This window comes from Antrostomus carolinensis, unplaced genomic scaffold (genome assembly GCF_000700745.2).
Source record: "Antrostomus carolinensis isolate BGI_N321 unplaced genomic scaffold, ASM70074v2 scaffold11292, whole genome shotgun sequence".
NCBI lineage: Eukaryota > Metazoa > Chordata > Aves > Caprimulgiformes > Caprimulgidae > Antrostomus > Antrostomus carolinensis.
The window spans coordinates 22,596-40,068 of record NW_010299104.1 but is presented as its reverse complement, the minus strand read 5'-3'; the positions used below and the strand labels follow the sequence as shown (position 1 = coordinate 40,068).

The 17,473-nt window shown below is 45.9% G+C and overlaps 1 protein-coding gene across 1 annotated transcript in view; it reads left to right on the top strand.

Annotated features, from left to right (window-relative positions):
* Positions 1–15,889: 15,889 nt before the first annotated feature.
* The window catches only part of INS (insulin), a 3,499-nt gene continuing 1,915 nt past the window's right edge, over positions 15,890–17,473 (top strand). Inside the window, exons 1-3 of the mRNA XM_010162683.1 lie at positions 15,890–16,085; positions 16,362–16,397; positions 17,322–17,345. Of these exons, the coding sequence (XP_010160985.1) occupies positions 15,890–16,085; positions 16,362–16,397; positions 17,322–17,345 (256 nt within the window). The remainder of the gene's footprint in view (positions 16,086–16,361; positions 16,398–17,321; positions 17,346–17,473) is intronic.

Genomic DNA, 17,473 nt, shown 5'->3' with positions numbered 1-17,473 from the left:
CTGCTGTATATGATTTTTATAATTTCCTCTTTAACGAAATGCAAGGCTTAGCAGTTAAATTTTGGCTCTTAGGTGTAAGTATCCTCCAATACTTATATATACCATCGCTTTCCAGTGTTACTTCTACTGTGGCTCTCATAATAGTTTACAATCCATAACACTTTATCTTATTTTGGACCTTCACACACATATACTTAACCCCCAGTTCTCTCAAATTTTAACTACTTAGCTACTGACAGCACTTAGGCTCCCACTTGCTTCAATCCCTCCTTTCTGTTTCCTTTCTTATTTGACCCCTTCTCCTAAATTCCTTCTAAATTGCTTAAAAAGCCATTACTGAAATCAGCAGTTCCACACTAGGGCTGGCTGCTTCTTCTCGAGTTGCTCCTCCTCGGAGGATTGTCCTGTAAACAAATAAAACTACCAAGTTCATTCAGTTATTGTCATTTTAGAGCAGTTTTTCCAAAGCTTTAGCTATGATTTCCCAATCTGGGTGGATACAGATCTTGAGCTGTAACTCTCAAGGCTCCCTGAAGAGCTGTAACAATTTTTAATTTGAAGTCTTAAGTTATTACTGGTAGATTAAATAGCTGGAGCAAGCTATGCAAGACTAAGGCAGGTTAGGTCATAGGTTAGTTATCTAGCCATGAAAATCTTCTTGGTGACTCCAGTAAAACAGAGGAAGAAAATAAAGCTCCAAACAGGCAAGATGTAACAATAGAGCCTGTGTGGTTAATGCACAGCTTATAGCCTTGTTAGCAATAGCAATGCTGTGTTACAAGCCTTCAGGTCACTGTTCCTCCTCTCCTTTGCTGGTCTCCAGCTCCTGGGTTACTGCCTGCGAGCGCAGCAAGGATGGTGCAAACCCTGCAGCGATGCCAGGACCCTCCTCAGGACCAAGCAGGGAGTCTCAGTGGAGGTGTTCACGTTCCAGTCTGGCCTCAAAACCCATAAAGGTCTGAAGGTGGTCACCTCTAGTTCTCCAAAGCACTTCACAGTCATTATCTGCCTTGTTGAATATCTAAAATTAATGCAATTTATAAAAAGACCAAAACTATTAATATGGAGTGTAAAGCCAAGTTAAAAATCCTTACAACTGCTGGAGCCCTCAACCTCTCCACCCTGCCTTGGAGTCTGCATTGCTGCTCCATCACTCTGGCAGCTGTTGCTTCCTCGAGGAGCTGTAGTAAATCCTTTGCCCTACAAAAAATAGCAAATAAGTAAAACTCAAAGCATAAACCAGCCCCGTTAGTGTGCAAGCACATGAACAGACCCACTGCAGCCAGGCAGTTGGTAAACACCAGGCTGGCTGCACCCCTCGCTGCCGAGGGATGAGGTTGTGCTGGGACGCGCTGTGAGTGCGGGGGCTCGGGATGAGCAGGCGCCGGAGGTTCCTCTTTGGGGCATTTTCTCTGTCTGTGTTCTTGACAAATTCATGACAGATTCCAGAATTTTTTGTCTCCTTAGGGGGACATCTGAGAAACATGAACTCGTTTGTATTTACCATTGCCCTCGTCTATTTAATATCTTAGAGGACTTATCCTATTAGTAACATAATAGGTCTCTCTCCATTTTGTTCCTATTTATCTGATTTCAAATACATTAGTTGGCCCCTTATTTTATAAGCCATGCATGAATTGGATTCTTCCTTTCTCATTTTACTTATTTTTCTCATGCTGCTACTTCTACCCAAGCCTTGTTTTCTTCTTTATCCTGCCATAATATTTTAGAGTCTTGGACATAGGTCCAAACAAAATACGGTAGGGTTGTAAACCAGTCCCTAATCTGTCACTGCTTCTTAAAACTGCTACCGTAGAGGTTAACTTTTCAGCCCATCATTTGGGATAGTGTCCTACAATTTTCTTTAGTCTATTTTTAATAGTCTGACTCATTTCTTTCTACCAGTCTGGAGGATTGCAGGTGGTAGGGTATATACAGTCCTTTCTTAATCCCCAGGTTACTCATTAAGGCTTGAGTTACTTCACTTACAACACCCCCCTGGCTCTTCATCTCATCCTATCTCAGCTGCTGTTCCATACCTATGGACAATTTTCTTTAACAGCATATTTACAGTTCCAGTGGCTGTATTCCTTTTAGGTGGAAGAGCCTCAACCCATCCCGGAAAGATATTCATGGTGACAAGGAGATACTGATACCCTTCTTTAGTTTGTGACAGTTTATCTGGATGATCCCTTTGCAGTATTTGCCAAGGTCCTTGGTTCAGCCAGTGCAGTAGAGTTGGCAGCTTCCTCTTACTAGTCCTCTTTACATCATTGCACACCTTATGCAGTTTTTATTTATGTCATCTATTTCTTGCTTCATTTGGGGCCAAATATAAATTATTTGCACTCCTATCAGAGTACCCTGTACTCCTTTGTGTAACTTACTATGACAGTCTCAGATAACTCACTCTCTTTCGTCTGGCCACCCTATCTATCCCATCTTTTCTTTTAGCTGGTTCCTGCTTGGGGCTGCAGTAAACAGACTCTGAGTCTATTTATCTACTTGCTCACTAAATTGTTTCTCAGTATTGCTTTCAGTCTTCCCATGTACTTTAACATCCTTTACATATATTTTATTCCCACTCTCCCTCTAAATAAGCCTCCTGTTTTCTTCATGGTTGTCCCATTACGTGCTTGCCATTGCCTTTCTCCCTATCATGCATCCAGTATTTTATTCTATTATCAGCACAGTAGCTGTCTGTAGAGAAATATTTTATAGGGCATCCCTTCTCCAGTTTCCCCACGATTTGTTACCACATTCCACTAATAGCAGTATCTTGGATTATTTTTCTTCCTTACTCAAATTAAGCACTGTTTATTGCTGTTTTCCTTTAAAAGGATATCCACTTTAATAACCATTTCTTCTCTTTGTGCTTAGGAGCAGAGTATGAGTAGACTGGGGTGCAACTGGACTGTTGAGGGGGAAATCATTGAAGACCATCATTGCTTCTAACCAGGCTTTCTCATGACCATGGAAATGTTGGTCCTGGAGAGCAGAGGACTCTCATGCTACTGGTGTTAATTTCCCTTCACTATTTTACTGTAACAGTACTGCTCCTACAGAATCAGCTCATGTTAGAATCATAGAATCATAGAATGGTTTGGATTGGAAGGGACCTTAAAGATCATCTAGTTCCAATCCCTCAATCCCATATTAATGTTGAAATACTTCTTACAAATAATTTTCCTTAGACTGGGAATTTTAGTGCAGGAGCTTTTCAAGCAGCTTCTTTCACATTAGATACAGCATCATCTTACTCTTTGCTCCAGCTCCCTTCCTGATTCTTTTTCTGTCACATCCATAATGCTCTGCTGGTACTAGCAAAGATGGATATGCTGCCATAAGATACTAGCACAGTTATAGATATGCTGCCATAAGAAATTAAATCCTCCCAGCACTCTTCAGAGTTGGGACTGATTAGTAGGAGTTTTTATTTCACAGAAAGCTTAACCTTTCAAACATCTACATCTTCTCGTTTCACCAGTTCCAAATCCCAAGCAGTTAACCTGGGGTTGCATTAAATGTGCCGTATTTGAATTGACTTTAAATCTCATTTGGTCTATTAATTTTAAAACTCAGCTACTTCTCTCTTATACCTCTTCTTCTGTGGCTGCAGTCCCCTGAATATCACCCACAGAAGACAATTTCTTTTCTTTGTCCCCCGGATACCATCATTCAAGCACTTTCCTAACGCGAGCGTGTGTGGCAGGGCAGGTGCTCAGCCCTGTGGGACACCAGTAAAAGTATATTTTTTTTCTCTTAATGTGAAAGCAACTCTGTAAATTGCTTCTTCCCCTGCATTTTGCCATATGGGAGTTTGCTGTGAATCGTGGGGGTGCGTTTGTGCCGCTGGCTTTCCTAATTCATCCGCTGTCCAAGGAGCCTGAGTCAGCCTCGGGGCTGCCAGGGATGGTGGAGATACCTGTGCTCCCTTGGGAGTGATGGTTGGTACATGGTACCATGTCCTGCTGGCATTCGAGCAGCTCCCCATCAGTTCATTAAAGACTGTCCATCTTCCTCAAGCTTATGGACTGAGGTTAACGCTGCCAGTTGCAGCCTTGTCTCACTGTTCTGCTGGGAAATTTGATTAAATGCCTGTGATGGCCTGATTAAATGTTCATCAAGGAGGTGCCCAACGTGCAATGAATAAAAGCTGGTGGAACACATGCTCTAATCAACTTGCCACTTAATTCCCATTTAATTCAAAATTGGAAGCAGTTTCTCTAAGTCCTCCACTCCACTCCACTACACTGTCGTGTTTTCTTTCAGTGGCTTCACATCTGCAGCTACCTGCCTTGGCATCACTTTTCTTCATTTTAACAGCTACAGCAGTTTGATCTCCTGTACCTGTCTGCTCCAGGATGGTCTTTGTGGGATATGCTGCTCTTCTCAACTTCTCTTTCTTTTCCCATTTGCCCATATCATCCTTGAAATCATCTTCCTCTGACGACTCCTGATCCAGTTCTCTCCACCACTTCCTCCAGCTACAGCAGTTATTTTTAATTTTTGCATCCCAATCTGCTTTTGCAAGTGTCTAATTTTAGCTTTACATTTACTATGATCAGGTCCCTTTTGAGCTCTCCTTTGCTCCAGGGTGAATCACTGCACTATATATGTTAATCCCTCTCCTTATTTCTGCAGTTTTTCCTTCTCTTTCTCTAAATTCCTCTGATTCTCTTAATTGCCGTTGCACCTCCTTATTGCCTTTTTGGGCCACTAGATGGTATTCCTTTTCTAGAGACAAAGTTATTTCAAGTCACTTGGTAGATTCTTTTAAAACACAATTTTCCCATTGAAGCAGCTGATGTTGCCTTGACTTGGTCAGCACAGATTATTGCTGCTTCCCATACCGGTCCCACTAACAGAGGCAGCGTATCCTCAAGTCTCTTGTCATCTGCTCACCCATATCGGGGAACATTTGGTCTCTATCACCCATCAGCTTCCTCTGGGCTAGAGAGGCGCCCATGGCCCCTCCTGTAATCTCTGATATTGCTGGGATTTCCTGTAGTCCTCCAGTATTCCTGGTTTAGGCTTTTTCCTGAGTCTTTTTAAATTTTTCCCAGGCTTTCAATTTTGTTTTAAGATATTCCTTAAGTGTTGTGCACAAGGCTGGTCAGATTTGTAGAGTTGCCTTGAACAAGATCTCTCTGAGGAAAAAACTTTGAGGATCTACCCAGTCACACCCTCCACCAAAAGTCTTTATAAATTCCCTTTTCCTGACAGTGGAGCAGATTTGTAGGATTATCTGGCTGCTTAGAGCTAAACACAAGCTCATGTCCTTTGGGTGGGTCATGGGAGCCTTTATGCCGTTTCCTTCACCAAACGTGGCTGCAAGCTCTATAAAAAGTGACCTGGAGAAAGCCAAGGTGATGGGTCAGTCCAGGTTAAACCCTCCCAGAGATGGAGTGTGGGCTGTGGAGGGAAGAGGAAAGGAGAAAAGCCTTCTTCAGAGCCAGGCCCCACCGTTCCCTCTGGCCTCTGCGTGTCCCCGTGCCTCGCTGAGCGGCCTCTCGCTGTTGTCGCTGCTGCTGCTGTGGGTGGATCTGTCTGTCTGTCTGTCTCTCTGTGTAAAGAAATACAAAACAGAATTATTTTTCATTTTGGAATCGTGCTGCTGCTGACATGATATTCAGAATAAAAAAAAAAATCTATATATTTCTGGTCTAGCATCCTGAGTTTGGCTCTTACATCCTTCTGCTGTCCCGATTCACGTCGGCCGTCTTGCCTGCAGGCAGGACACCAAATCCAACCTGGGGCCCGTTACGACAGAGGATCCACAACCTGGGCTCCTGCAAAATGTTAACTCAGAGGTGGAAAATGGCCTCTTGTTTTGCAGACGAGCTGATCTAAGCCTTTCTTTGCCAGGATATTACCAATTGCACAATTATGCACGGAACAGTAGTTGGGAGGTCTATTTTAAATAGTAACACACCAGGGGGCTTGCCTTCCCTACGTGCTTTCTCTCCCAGCCTCCTCACTATTTCTCTCCAGTTCCAGTAATACTGGCCATGGAGGAACGCCGACAAACACACCGTGCCTGGTGGTGGTGTCCTGTTTGCTCGTAACCAGGCTATGCAACCCCAATCCTGAATGTGTTGAACATCCTTCTAAGAGTAATTAGGGGTGGATCCCACTTGCTTAAGCATTGGCACTATTTTAGATGACCTAAGGCATCTGCTGCATCCATGTGGTAGTGGTGGATGGGATACAGGATGCCCAGGAACTGGAACGCACCCCTGGAGACCCGAAGAGATGCCCAAGGCCACCTAAGTGTTTCCTACTCCAGAGTTATCATTATGTTTAAGGAAACTTAATTCCAGTGACTGCTGCAAGCTTGGTTTTTAGGTGAAAGCCAAACTCTTTCTCTGGTTAAATCCCTTCCAGAATCCTGGACAGAGATGGATTAATGTATTGCCAGCACAGGTCTGGACCATACATCCAGGCACCCCCAGCACTGTCTGAGAGGGAGTTTCCTAATTTAGGACTTGTAAGGATCCCCCTGTATCTTCACAGTGCTCGTTAAAGTGTTACAGCTGTAATGAATTCATCTTCATTACACGCTTGTGAGGTAGAGGAGTACTCTTGTCCCTGTAAAAGGCTGACAGATAAAAGGAGGCAGAGAATCAGAGAGACTCAGACCAAGCGCGGAGCCTGAAAAGTAATTACATGCCTAAACAGCTTTGGCAAGAAGTGTCTATAAGTGGCAGATCTGGGGCTTGAACCTCTGTCAGCCCCCTCAGGACCAAATCTTTCTTCTTGTGCTGTGACAGTACGGATCAGAAGAACTCAATTATTTACAAATCCTATAGCTGCAGGTATGTGCACACACACGCACCGCTCCCCCCCAGAGACGGGAATTGATTCGGATAAGACTGCGGCTGACCTGAGCTGTCATTCGTGCTGCTAATCCAGCTCAAATCAGACTTGTTTTTTTCCCCTCAGGGACCAGAAAAGGTACTGCACTTTCCACTGCAAAGAATTTGTTTTCAGTTTTCCTACACTTGTTCATTATAATGTTTGGGAAAGCTCTGGGTTTTCTAGGAGAAAGATGATCTTTTGACATTTTTCTGGCATGGCTGAAAGCAGACAGTGTCTAAAATGTCTTGAAAAATGATCACGAGGTTTCTTCTTTTTTTTTTTTTTTTTTTTTTTTTTTTTTTTTTTTTTTTTTTTTTTTAGCTGAGAAGTTTGCAAAGATTAGGTAAAGGATTTAAAACACTATGTGAGTTCACCCCAGACTTGCTACCATAGCCTTGCAGCACTCTCGCTGTGCAGCTGGTAGGGTTGGTGGTGGCAGGTCAATCAAATGACCAGATTAGACATTTTTTAGTCTTGCAAGTGCTGTGCTGCAAATGAACGAGGGTTTCTTCACGTCTTTTTTAAGGAATTCACTTTGTACCATCTTGTACACGGTGTGTATCACCCAGGAGCAGCTGGAGCACATGCACATGTTGAATTCTGTACTACAAGCCTCACAAAACCATGTACATCCCAACAGGGATGGGACCCGTTCAGACTCCTCCTCTAGAACTGTAGAGGGTTTGGGTCTTGATCTAAATTTCCTGAAATCCAAAATACTCCCTCCAGTTCCAACCAGCCATTATCATGTATTTCTGTATGTGATGTTCAGAGGTTCAGCTTGGGATGGAGCAACTGGTTTTGAAACTCGTGTGGACCACAGGTTTGGGTTAGACCTGAACCACAGCAATACAAGACTGGACTGGCTCAGCGGTGAGCTCCAGCACCTGATGGAGTCAAGGCCCATCCACATTGGTTTTCCTGGAGGGATAATGATGCAAAATCAATTTTTTCACTCCTGACATTAGTTCTACTTGGCCTCTTCGTGGTTATTTTCTCTGGGCACAGCAGGGTGAATTGATCTACAAAATATTTGCATGGACAGTAGAGGATTAAGTATCTCACACAGATACTTCAATGCAACAGTTGTTACCCGGAACGGTGGAGAGAAAAACAGGGTGGGGTAAGGGAGTTGTTCATTTTCCTTCCACTAAGGTCAGCCTTAAATAACTCTCCCACCTCCCTCAGAGGCTGAGACACAATAATAAGGACAAAAATGTCAGAGCAAAGCACGGGGCCCCTCTATTTACAGCAAAGGCCAAATCACTAACCAACAGATCGGAGCTTGCTTTCTAAACACCGATAAGCGGCAACTTTGAATTAACAGCCCCAGTTCCTCCGCTGCTGTAAATCAGCCTGACCCCGACTGCCCGCAGCACCCCAGTGCCTCCCCCCGGCCAGGGGCTCCCGGGCAAGAGGAGTGGGCTGCAGTGGTGGGCTCACCCTTCCCAGCCCCCGGAGATTTCTGTGCCTGGCTCCAAACACCCCCCACCTCCCCCTCCCCAGCCCCCTAACACTAACAAGCCTTATCAGTAGGATTTACACCTCCTTGTCTAGGAACCCTCAGCCAAGCCTACGGACCGGTTACTGCTGTGCATCCAAATCCTTCAAGTAGCTTTAAGTGCTCAAAACAATCCACTTACCCAGTGATAATTAATGATATTGGACCTGGGAGTCCCCATGCCCTGGTAGGGGAGATCAGAGCACTCTACAGTGGGGTCTGGCTGAGTGTGAGCAGGGAGGGGGTCAACCCTTCTGCAAGTCCTTGGCACCTCCCGCCCCAGCACAGCATCCCAGGAGTGAGGAATAACCAGCGTAGTGGGGGATAACGCCAGGGAGATGGATGCCTGGGAGCAGACAAGAGCAAGGTGGGTTGGGTTTTATCCACTGCTGGCTGCTGTGGTAGGAGAGGTCCTTTGGCACAGAGCTGTGCTGGTCAGCGAAACACCAATTCCCACACGGGTGATGCTGTAGGAGTGAGAGGGAAGGAGGAAGAAATCACAGCTCCTGTCCTGGGAGAAGGTCCATCTGCTATTTTGGTCTCATTTTCATGCTGAAGGACCTGAAGGACATTAGATGCTTGATGACAACTTATTTCTTCCTCCTAGACCTTCCTGTATCTCAGAGCACCCTGCAAAGGTGAAGGAGTGAGTGGCATCTCTGGATGGGAAGACACATCTCCTGGATGGAGAAAGTGGAGCCTCAGGGCAGCAGCATCAGGGCAGTGTCAGCTAAAATCTCTGAGAGCCCCCTAATAGCAAAGCAGGGACTTTTAAAGTAAAGTTTATTCTAGAAAACATAGTCTCAAATGTTCATACTTAAACTCAGCAGAAAGTGTGGTGTGAGAATGAGTACGTTGTTCCTCAACCTCCTCTTACAGTATCACTCACAGCCCTCGATTTTATCATCAGGGAAACCACGGTAGATGTCCATGGTGCACCCACAGCTACAGAGCTGAGCAGTGGCAGGAAACACACGTGTATGTGACATGATAATTTATTTTTAATCCATGAGACCACTTTCCAGCAGGAGACAAATCCAGTCTGAACCAGTGAAAACCATTCCTTCATCTTTTAACATTTTTCTCTTCACCCCCTTGCTGCCTCAGCTGGTTATAACACCACCACTTTTCGTTATATCTACTGTTCTCTACTGGCCTATCCATCCTTTCCAGCATCATGGCCAAGGACCAGGTCTTCTTCTTCTCTATTTTACCAAAGGCTTCTCCAGATCAGCCATGCCAAGCGGTGCCTGGGATGCCACCTTCTGTGGAAGCCATGGTGGTGGCACCATGAGACTTCAGCACCTACAGTTGGGGATGCTGGAGAAACCTCCTTGATGGACTCAATGGCCCCTCTCACAGTTGTTTCCTGAGGACCAAGTCAAGATCCTCTGTGGTTGTTCTTGTGGACTTCCACAACGTGAAGAAGGATAGATGTGGGATCAGTGCTGAACATGTGTATTTTTGGATTGGTGCTGATCAGGCTACTTTCCCAGCACTTCTCCACTCTGTGGAACTTATTTGTTACTTTTGTTGTTCATTACTTGTCCTCGAGCAGGGTGTCATCACCTCTTCTAATGTTCCTCTACCTACGCCAGGGATTACTTTTGGACCATTAATAGCCACAGATTTCATCCTCTCATTGATAAACAGACTAATTTGTTCTGCTGCGTTTGCTAATAGCTGTGTCTAGGAACTATTAACAGCTCTTAGGTGCTATTTTCTCCTCTACCTTCTCAAAAAACATGTGGCCAGTAATATTTTAATAGGGTTAAAAGGAGCACACCTGATTTTTTCCACCTGTATTTATAACCAAGCATCTGCTCTTCCCAAGGTAGATGAGAGAGATTTTGGGAGCTTTACTCTAGATATCATTAAATTTGGTCAATTTTACTTGGGTAGCTGTACTTTTATAGAGGTTTGAACCTGCAGAGACCAGGGGGGGCCTTGAGCAAGGTGCATCCAAACCAATTTGCAGGTTCTATGGTTCCAGGTGAGCTGGGCTGGCCAAAGGTCAGAATTTCCCTGCTGAGAGGTGTGATGTGCTCGGGAGGGGAGGCCAGAGGGTTTGGGTCATAGGAGGCTGTTCTCAGAGCCACAGCACACCTGGGAAACTCCCTTGTCCTCTAATTAAAGTCACTGGCTCTTCAGAGTTGCTCCCTGGAGCATCTTCTGCCAGTGAACTGCATCTCCAGAGGTGTGGAGACCTCAAGACCCTCTCTGCTGTTAGCAGCTAATCCAAAGGTGGTGGAAACCGATGGGTCAGACCTGGTTGGTTACACTGGGCTTTGGGTTACACCCTCTGTTTTAAGAATAGACCCTTTGTGCTCTAAGCAGTAAAATAATGTCCCTGTCCTGGAAAAATGTGGAAAATTGTGAAATCCATGATCTGGCAAGAGCATCTTCCTTGGGCCTGGTGGCCCGTGGGGCGATGAGGATGGCTCACGTGCCCTGCACTGCAGCGGACACCTGGATTAGTTTATAGAAGCAGCTGAGATTACTTGTATCCCAGTGAGTGGCCCTCTTCTCTGCTTGCACAATTCCCCTTTCAAGCAAGAGCATCTCTCATTGTGTGGCTCCAGATAAGCTTCAGAACCTCACCTTTTGCTACAGCAGCCCCCTCTCCTCTCTGAGCCCACAGTAGCTACCACGTCATATCTTTGGCATGGCAGGATTTGGTTGTAAGCATTCCCATCAGGTTGACCTCCCCACCCTTCATCTTGCACCACTGCTGCTGGTGGGGAGGTCCCATGCTGCTGCTCCAAGGATGTTTGGACACTCCAACAGGAGCACAGCTGCTGGAAGCCACATGGAGACAAGGAGCATCAAGGATGCCAGCTTCTCCACTTCATGCCATGCCACTGGCTGCTGCTGGACCCCACATGGGGAGCAGAGCAAAGCCTGGAGAGGGCAACCACTGGGCCTGGGGGGGTCCCCATCTCCCCGTGCTGAGCAAAAAACTACACCTCTGTAGCTCAAACAGCCCATGTGCTGGAGTGCATTGTCCCAGCTACACTTCCCCAGCTACCAGTGGCCATACTGGGGCATCTCCCAGGGGCTGACCACTCCCAAAAGCTGCTCTTGGGGGTGCTGACCCCTCTAGCGTCCTTGGGACCATGTTTTGGCAATGGGGGTGCATTGGCAGGCAGCACCTGTTTCACAAGCCACCAGATTTGCTCTCCAGGGAAAAGAAGACACAAGGTCACTGCCATGTTGCTCTGCTTCTGGGGTAACACACACCTGGGATGGGCAGAGCAGAGCCGGTGGTGGCCACCAAGCATGAAAGCATCAGTGGGGACATGGGTGGCATCTTGGGGTGCTCTCAGACCTCACTGGTCTCCAGACCTGACCTTTGCTGTCAGTAAAACTTGCACAAACTTGTAATTGTTAACTAGTTCCCCCGTAGCGGGTTTGTTATTTCTTCAGGACAGGGTTTGAAAATGTTAGACATCCACAGTAGTAAAGATTTTATTGTGCTGGCAATGGACTGTAAAACTTGATTACATGGCACCAGGGATTGCCTAAACCTCGTTCCCACTGATGCAACTGCTCGAGGTCGGGGGGATGTGAGTAAGGGAAGTGGCTTAAAGTCACGTCCAAAGGTGGTTTAGCATGAAGGGCAGGAACCAGAAGCAGCCCACTCCCACCCAGCTGCTCCCACCCAAGTGAAGAGCTGAGGAGCTGGGGGATTCACAGAAGGCACATGTAGCAGAAATTATGGATGAGCGATTGGCCCATTGCTGCCTAATCACTTGAAAATCATGGGGAAGCCCAACATGGAAGAAGTGAACTGAGATTTTTCTGTAGAAAAAGCTTTTCCTTCAAGAAACGGGCTCCCCCGTTGGCCCCTCTCTCAGTTCACTGCTGACATGGGAGTTTTCCATCTAAAGCTTTCCGTAGTTTATATCCATTTTATATCCGTTTAGATCACTGCTAGCATTTTTCATATTCCAAAGGACCATTTATGGTAAGAAAATATGATTTCCAATAAATAATCAAAGTGATCATATTTTGGAAAGGGGGAAAAAAATCATAATAGGAAACTTTTGCAAAAAAGATTGGCCCATGCTGAACTTTGAGCCAGTGTGATATCATTTTTCCTTCCCATAAATCTTCTGGTTTATTTCTGCACCCAAGCTACAGAGAGCCAAGAGGGATTCCTGAACTCTCACTTGAAGTCAACCCTTCCCTGCTGGGGCATGCTGCAGAAATACCACACGATTTTTGATGCTACCTCCAGGATTTGGTTAGCCAAGAGTAAGGGAAGTGATAGACTAATAACAAGGCACTTATGGCACTTCCAGAACAAAATAAAATAGCTTTTCTTGCTACATCAGTGGGGTAAGCCCAGCAGAGAAGCTACCCAGAAGAAAGAAGATAGGGGATAGAGGAGCCTCCCTCACAAAGTCCCACTGTCAATAAAACATGAGTTCAGGTAAGCTCAGGTAATGCTCAAAAATGCAAGAAGGAAAACCCTAAATGGCAAATCTCAGAGTGTGATGAACCCAGGGAGCACCCTGCTCTGGTGCCTTTCCAAGGTGACCACTGGCCTGAGGTCCATTAGACCTCATGAGTGTGGTGACTGCAGGAAGGTGACTGCTAAGGGGATCTGTAGGGTCATTCTGCAAGTTATCCCCTTTGTGTGAGCTGCCAGGTGAGGGCTCCCTGCTCTGCAGGAAGCGTGAGTGGCACAAGGTTTCTGCTCCTGGCTTTGCCAACCTACTTGAAATGGGGTAAAATGGCAGGTTTTACCCCATGGAGCTGCTATTTCCCCATCTCCTACTAGAAAGAAGGTCCGAGTAAGTGAATTCCCTGTACTCATATCTTGCTGAAACCTAAGACCCTCTTCATGGATATACCACTAGGTCATTCAATTACATCCAATATCGTTTTTGAGGGGAAGGGAGACAGAGATAGTGTTACACGTTGTGCACTAATGCTATTAACTGTAGTTGAGCATCACAACTTGGATTTATTAGCAGGAGGCCAAAAGAGCCCTACATGGCAGGGATGTAACTGATAACCTTGTCTCACATCCGTTGGAGCAAATGAGTCCCCTTCCCTGGACGCTCATCAGAGATGGAGCATTTCTCACAAACCTTTTTGCAATCGCAGTCATTTAGTAAACATATGATACTTCACACTTAAAGCCGTGGCAGGGGCATATGGGACTTCCTACCTCCTAGATGCTCATGGATGGAATTGCTTTGGCTACTCAAGAAATCTGGTTCAAATCTCAAGGCATTCTGCTGATTTCAGTGAACTTCCTTCTGCTTTATATGGTGGATGGAGAATCAAGCTTATTCTAAGAGTGCAAAGAGATGAAATTGTCTCCTTTTCTGTGGTGCTGAGCACTTGTAGTCTCGACATTTAGAGCAATAGGAAGTTTGAAGATCATCTCATCCCCGGCATTTAAAATAAGCCTTTTCAGGCAGGGGGAAAGGAAAATAAAATATACTTCAAGCAGAAAAAATGTACAAGCAGTGTCGGAAAAGTTGAGCACAGGGGTATCAAAAAAAAATGGGGTAATGTTGTGAAAGACAGAGAGCTAGATCTGTTGCCAAGCTCACACCCATGGAAGCCAGTGGACCACCCCTGCATCATCATCTCCTATTAAAAGTGAATTTACCAGCCAGAATGGAGATCATAGAATCATAGAATGGTTAGGATTGGAAGGGACCTTAAAGATCATCCAGTCCCAACCCCCCTGCCAGCAGCAGGGACACCTTCCACTAGACCAGGTTGCTCAAAGCCTCATCCAGCCTGGCCTTGAACACTTCCAGGGAGGAGCAGCCACAGCTTCTCTGGGCAACCTGTTCCAGTGTCTGACCACCCTCACACCAAACAATTTCTTCCTAATATCTAATTTAAACCTCCCCTCTTTCAGCTTAAACCCATTTCCCCTTGTTTTGTCATTAACTGCCCTCATGAAAAGTCCTTCCCCAGCTTTCTTGTAGCCCCTTCAGGTATTGGAAGGCTGCTATAAGATCTCCCCGGAGATCATCAGCTACCTCCTGGTTTTTACTGGGATTTACCAGAAATGTTTCTTGATGTCGAAGATAAAATTTTGGGCAGAGCCCCAGAGAGAAGAGCGGAGGTGCTCAGAGCTCTCACCTGCAAATGGCAGAGACTGAGTTTCTGCTCCGCTTAATCCCGAACAGGGATTTGAAGGGACACCCAGCAGATGAAGGAAGGGACCTGCCTTTCAGTGGGCCAAGGGGAGAAGGCTTATTTTTTCACATATAAAATTTTAAATGCTCTAACTCTGTCCCCACCCTGAGCTAGAACAACCACCAAAGGTCTCCTGTAAAATGCAGATGTTATTCCTCCCCCAACCCAACCCGTGGGCACGTGTCTCTCTCTGTGGACCATGTGGCCAGTGAGTGAGGCTGCAAGTAGCAATAATGTGTTTTCCTTCCTTGAACACCTGACGGTAGCATGGTCTCACCTACACCTTGGTCCCATCACTGCATACTTTCCAAGGTGTTATTAGTCAAACAGATTAACATGTTTGCCTTTAATTTTACATTTCAGAAACAGCTGTTGAGCCACCTCAATGCCAGCAGTGCCTATTGCCAGTATGAGTGTCATTAGCAATCATCACAGCTGTGATAGCACCATTATCTCCTGCTAAAAGGGTCACTGATAGCTCAGGACAGAGCTTCAGGGAAACAAAAACAGGTTGGATGAAATGAGATGGAAACTGTAAACTATTGCTTCTATCTTAACTTGCTTAAAGACCTGTTGATGTTACGTAGAAGGAAATTAATGTGCACAAGCAGCAAAAATTTTGGCTAGAGTGTCATTGAGGAGGTGGGGCCCACACTGGCTCTTATGTCACTTGGCCTAATGTAAAGCATATAAATATGGGAGAGAATGGGGATCTTACTACCAACCAACCAGTCTTCATCTCTCAGAGCAACCTTCTCTCCATCTCTTGCTGCCACTTCTTTGGGTAAGTCTTTTTAGCTCCTTTTTGGGTAAGTTTTTTTAGCTTCTACCCTTTTTTGCCCAGCTGTTTTCTTGATGTAGCTGGTGGTAACAAGTGCTGGCTTGCTAGTCCAAGAAAATGAGGTCTCCTCAAGTCTTTGAGCACATTGTGCTGGGTTTGAGCCATCATCATAAATAACAGCCCCTTCTGACTTGGCAGAGAGGGGTTTTCCTCTGAAGGTGTCTGCTGATCTCAGCTCTCCTGGGCATGTATGCTCCAGGACTGAGTGGGATGGCTTTTCTGGTCTAGTTTGGCCTTTTGGGGGAAGACAGCAGGGAGGTCAGAACTGATGTGAGCATATGGATGGAGATGGACTTCTGCTAGTAATTGTTAGTCAGTGTGACTTGTAAAGCCTGATGCAGAAAGCTCTCCTTCCCTCTCAAGATAGGTCATCTTTAGAAGGTCCATCTGCTACTTTGGTCTCATTTTCATGCCAAAGGACCTGAAGGACATAAGATGTTTGACAACTTACTTCTTCCTCCTAGACCTCCCTGTATCTCCTCTGTCTCTTATCCCTAGGCCTCACCCTACTCACGATGGCTCTCTGGATCGAGTCGCTGCCTCTCTTGGCCCTTCTCGCTCTTTCTGGCCCTGGGACCAGCCATGCAGTTGCCAACCAGCACCTCTGTGGCTCCCACTTGGTGGAAGCTCTTTACCTGGTGTGTGGAGAGCGGGGTTTCTTCTACTCCCCCAAAGCCCGACGGGATGTTGAGCAGCCTCTAGGTAAGTCAGGTTGACCTTGAAGGCAGTCGTGTGCTATGCGATGTGAAAGACAACAACCTCCGATCTTTGATGGTGACACCAGGAATGTCCTTGATGGGGAATGCCAGGAATACTTTTAACATACCAACAGCATCACATTGCCAATGAAAAACTCTTCAGGTTAAAGAGGCAGATGGGAGGGCAGGCGGGGAAAGAGGATTTATGAGGCAAAAGGAATTGTGGCTGAAAGCTCAAACTTGTCTATTTCTTTCTGTGGCTGTTACACCAGCCTGGGAGTGTTCGTAGAAAATAAAGGTGGAAGGAACGCAGGAAGCCTCCTTCTGCCCTAAAACAGGATCAGTTGTCCTCATCTTATTCCTGACTCATGCTTGTCTAGTATGTTCATAAACCCCTCCAGTAAGAAAGCTGTTTCTGCCTTCTGAAACTGTCCTCATGCTTAACTGATCTTCTTGAGTGTTTCTTCCCAATATCTAACCTGAACATCCCTTGCTGTAAATTATTTCTTGTCTTCTTCATAGTGGACATGGGGAAGAGTCTACTCCTTTCTTCTTTATGGCTGCTTTTCAAAATATTTTAAGACTGTTCCTATGTCTACTTTTAACCTGTTCTCAGCTAAATCCCCTCTACACCCCCCTACTACCTTCTTAGGTCATATTTTCTAGATCTCTACCCATGCAAATTGTTCTGCCTTTGCTCCGCATCCTTACTGACTGGTGATGCCTGGAGAAGCACACATGACCCCAGCTGAGGACTTGCCAGTGCCAAGGAGAGTCAGCAAACTTGAAGAATGATATTGCATGTCTTTCACCCCATGTTCCTACCTACACGGGTGGTTTGCCTCTCTCAAAGCAGCACTGCACTGTTGATTGACACTAATCACTGTCTCCCTTGGATGCCTTGGCCCTCCCTTGGGTGGATCAGCAGTCTTTGAAGGACTGCTACCCCAGTCAAACCCTGTCCTGGATGCTCAGTGTGGTCTTCTTGCCTACCTTTAGCATCTTTCCCATTTCTTGCTGAACAGCATCCCATCTTTTCAGTGTTTCTATAGTTTCAAAGGTAGTTGTTACTACTAATTTTGCCTTCAAGAGGCTTGCAGCCCCTACAGCTTCATATCATCTCTTATTTCATGGTGGTGAAATGCTCGTGGAGCTGCTTTGGTTCCCTACCTTAGGACTCCTGATGAGTGCAAGGGCCAAGAGGTAGGAGAAGATGACAGCCCTACCCACGCACACTGCCATGCACACACTTTGTGTCTGCATGGCAGTGCAGGTGGGGAGAGGCAGTCCAGAGAGCTGCCCTACAACATGGTGTTTGGATCAAGATGAGGTCAGGACCTATAATGCTCCAAGGATGATGTCTGTCCTGGTGATGGGTACCTGGAGTTCCTCTCAGCTTTA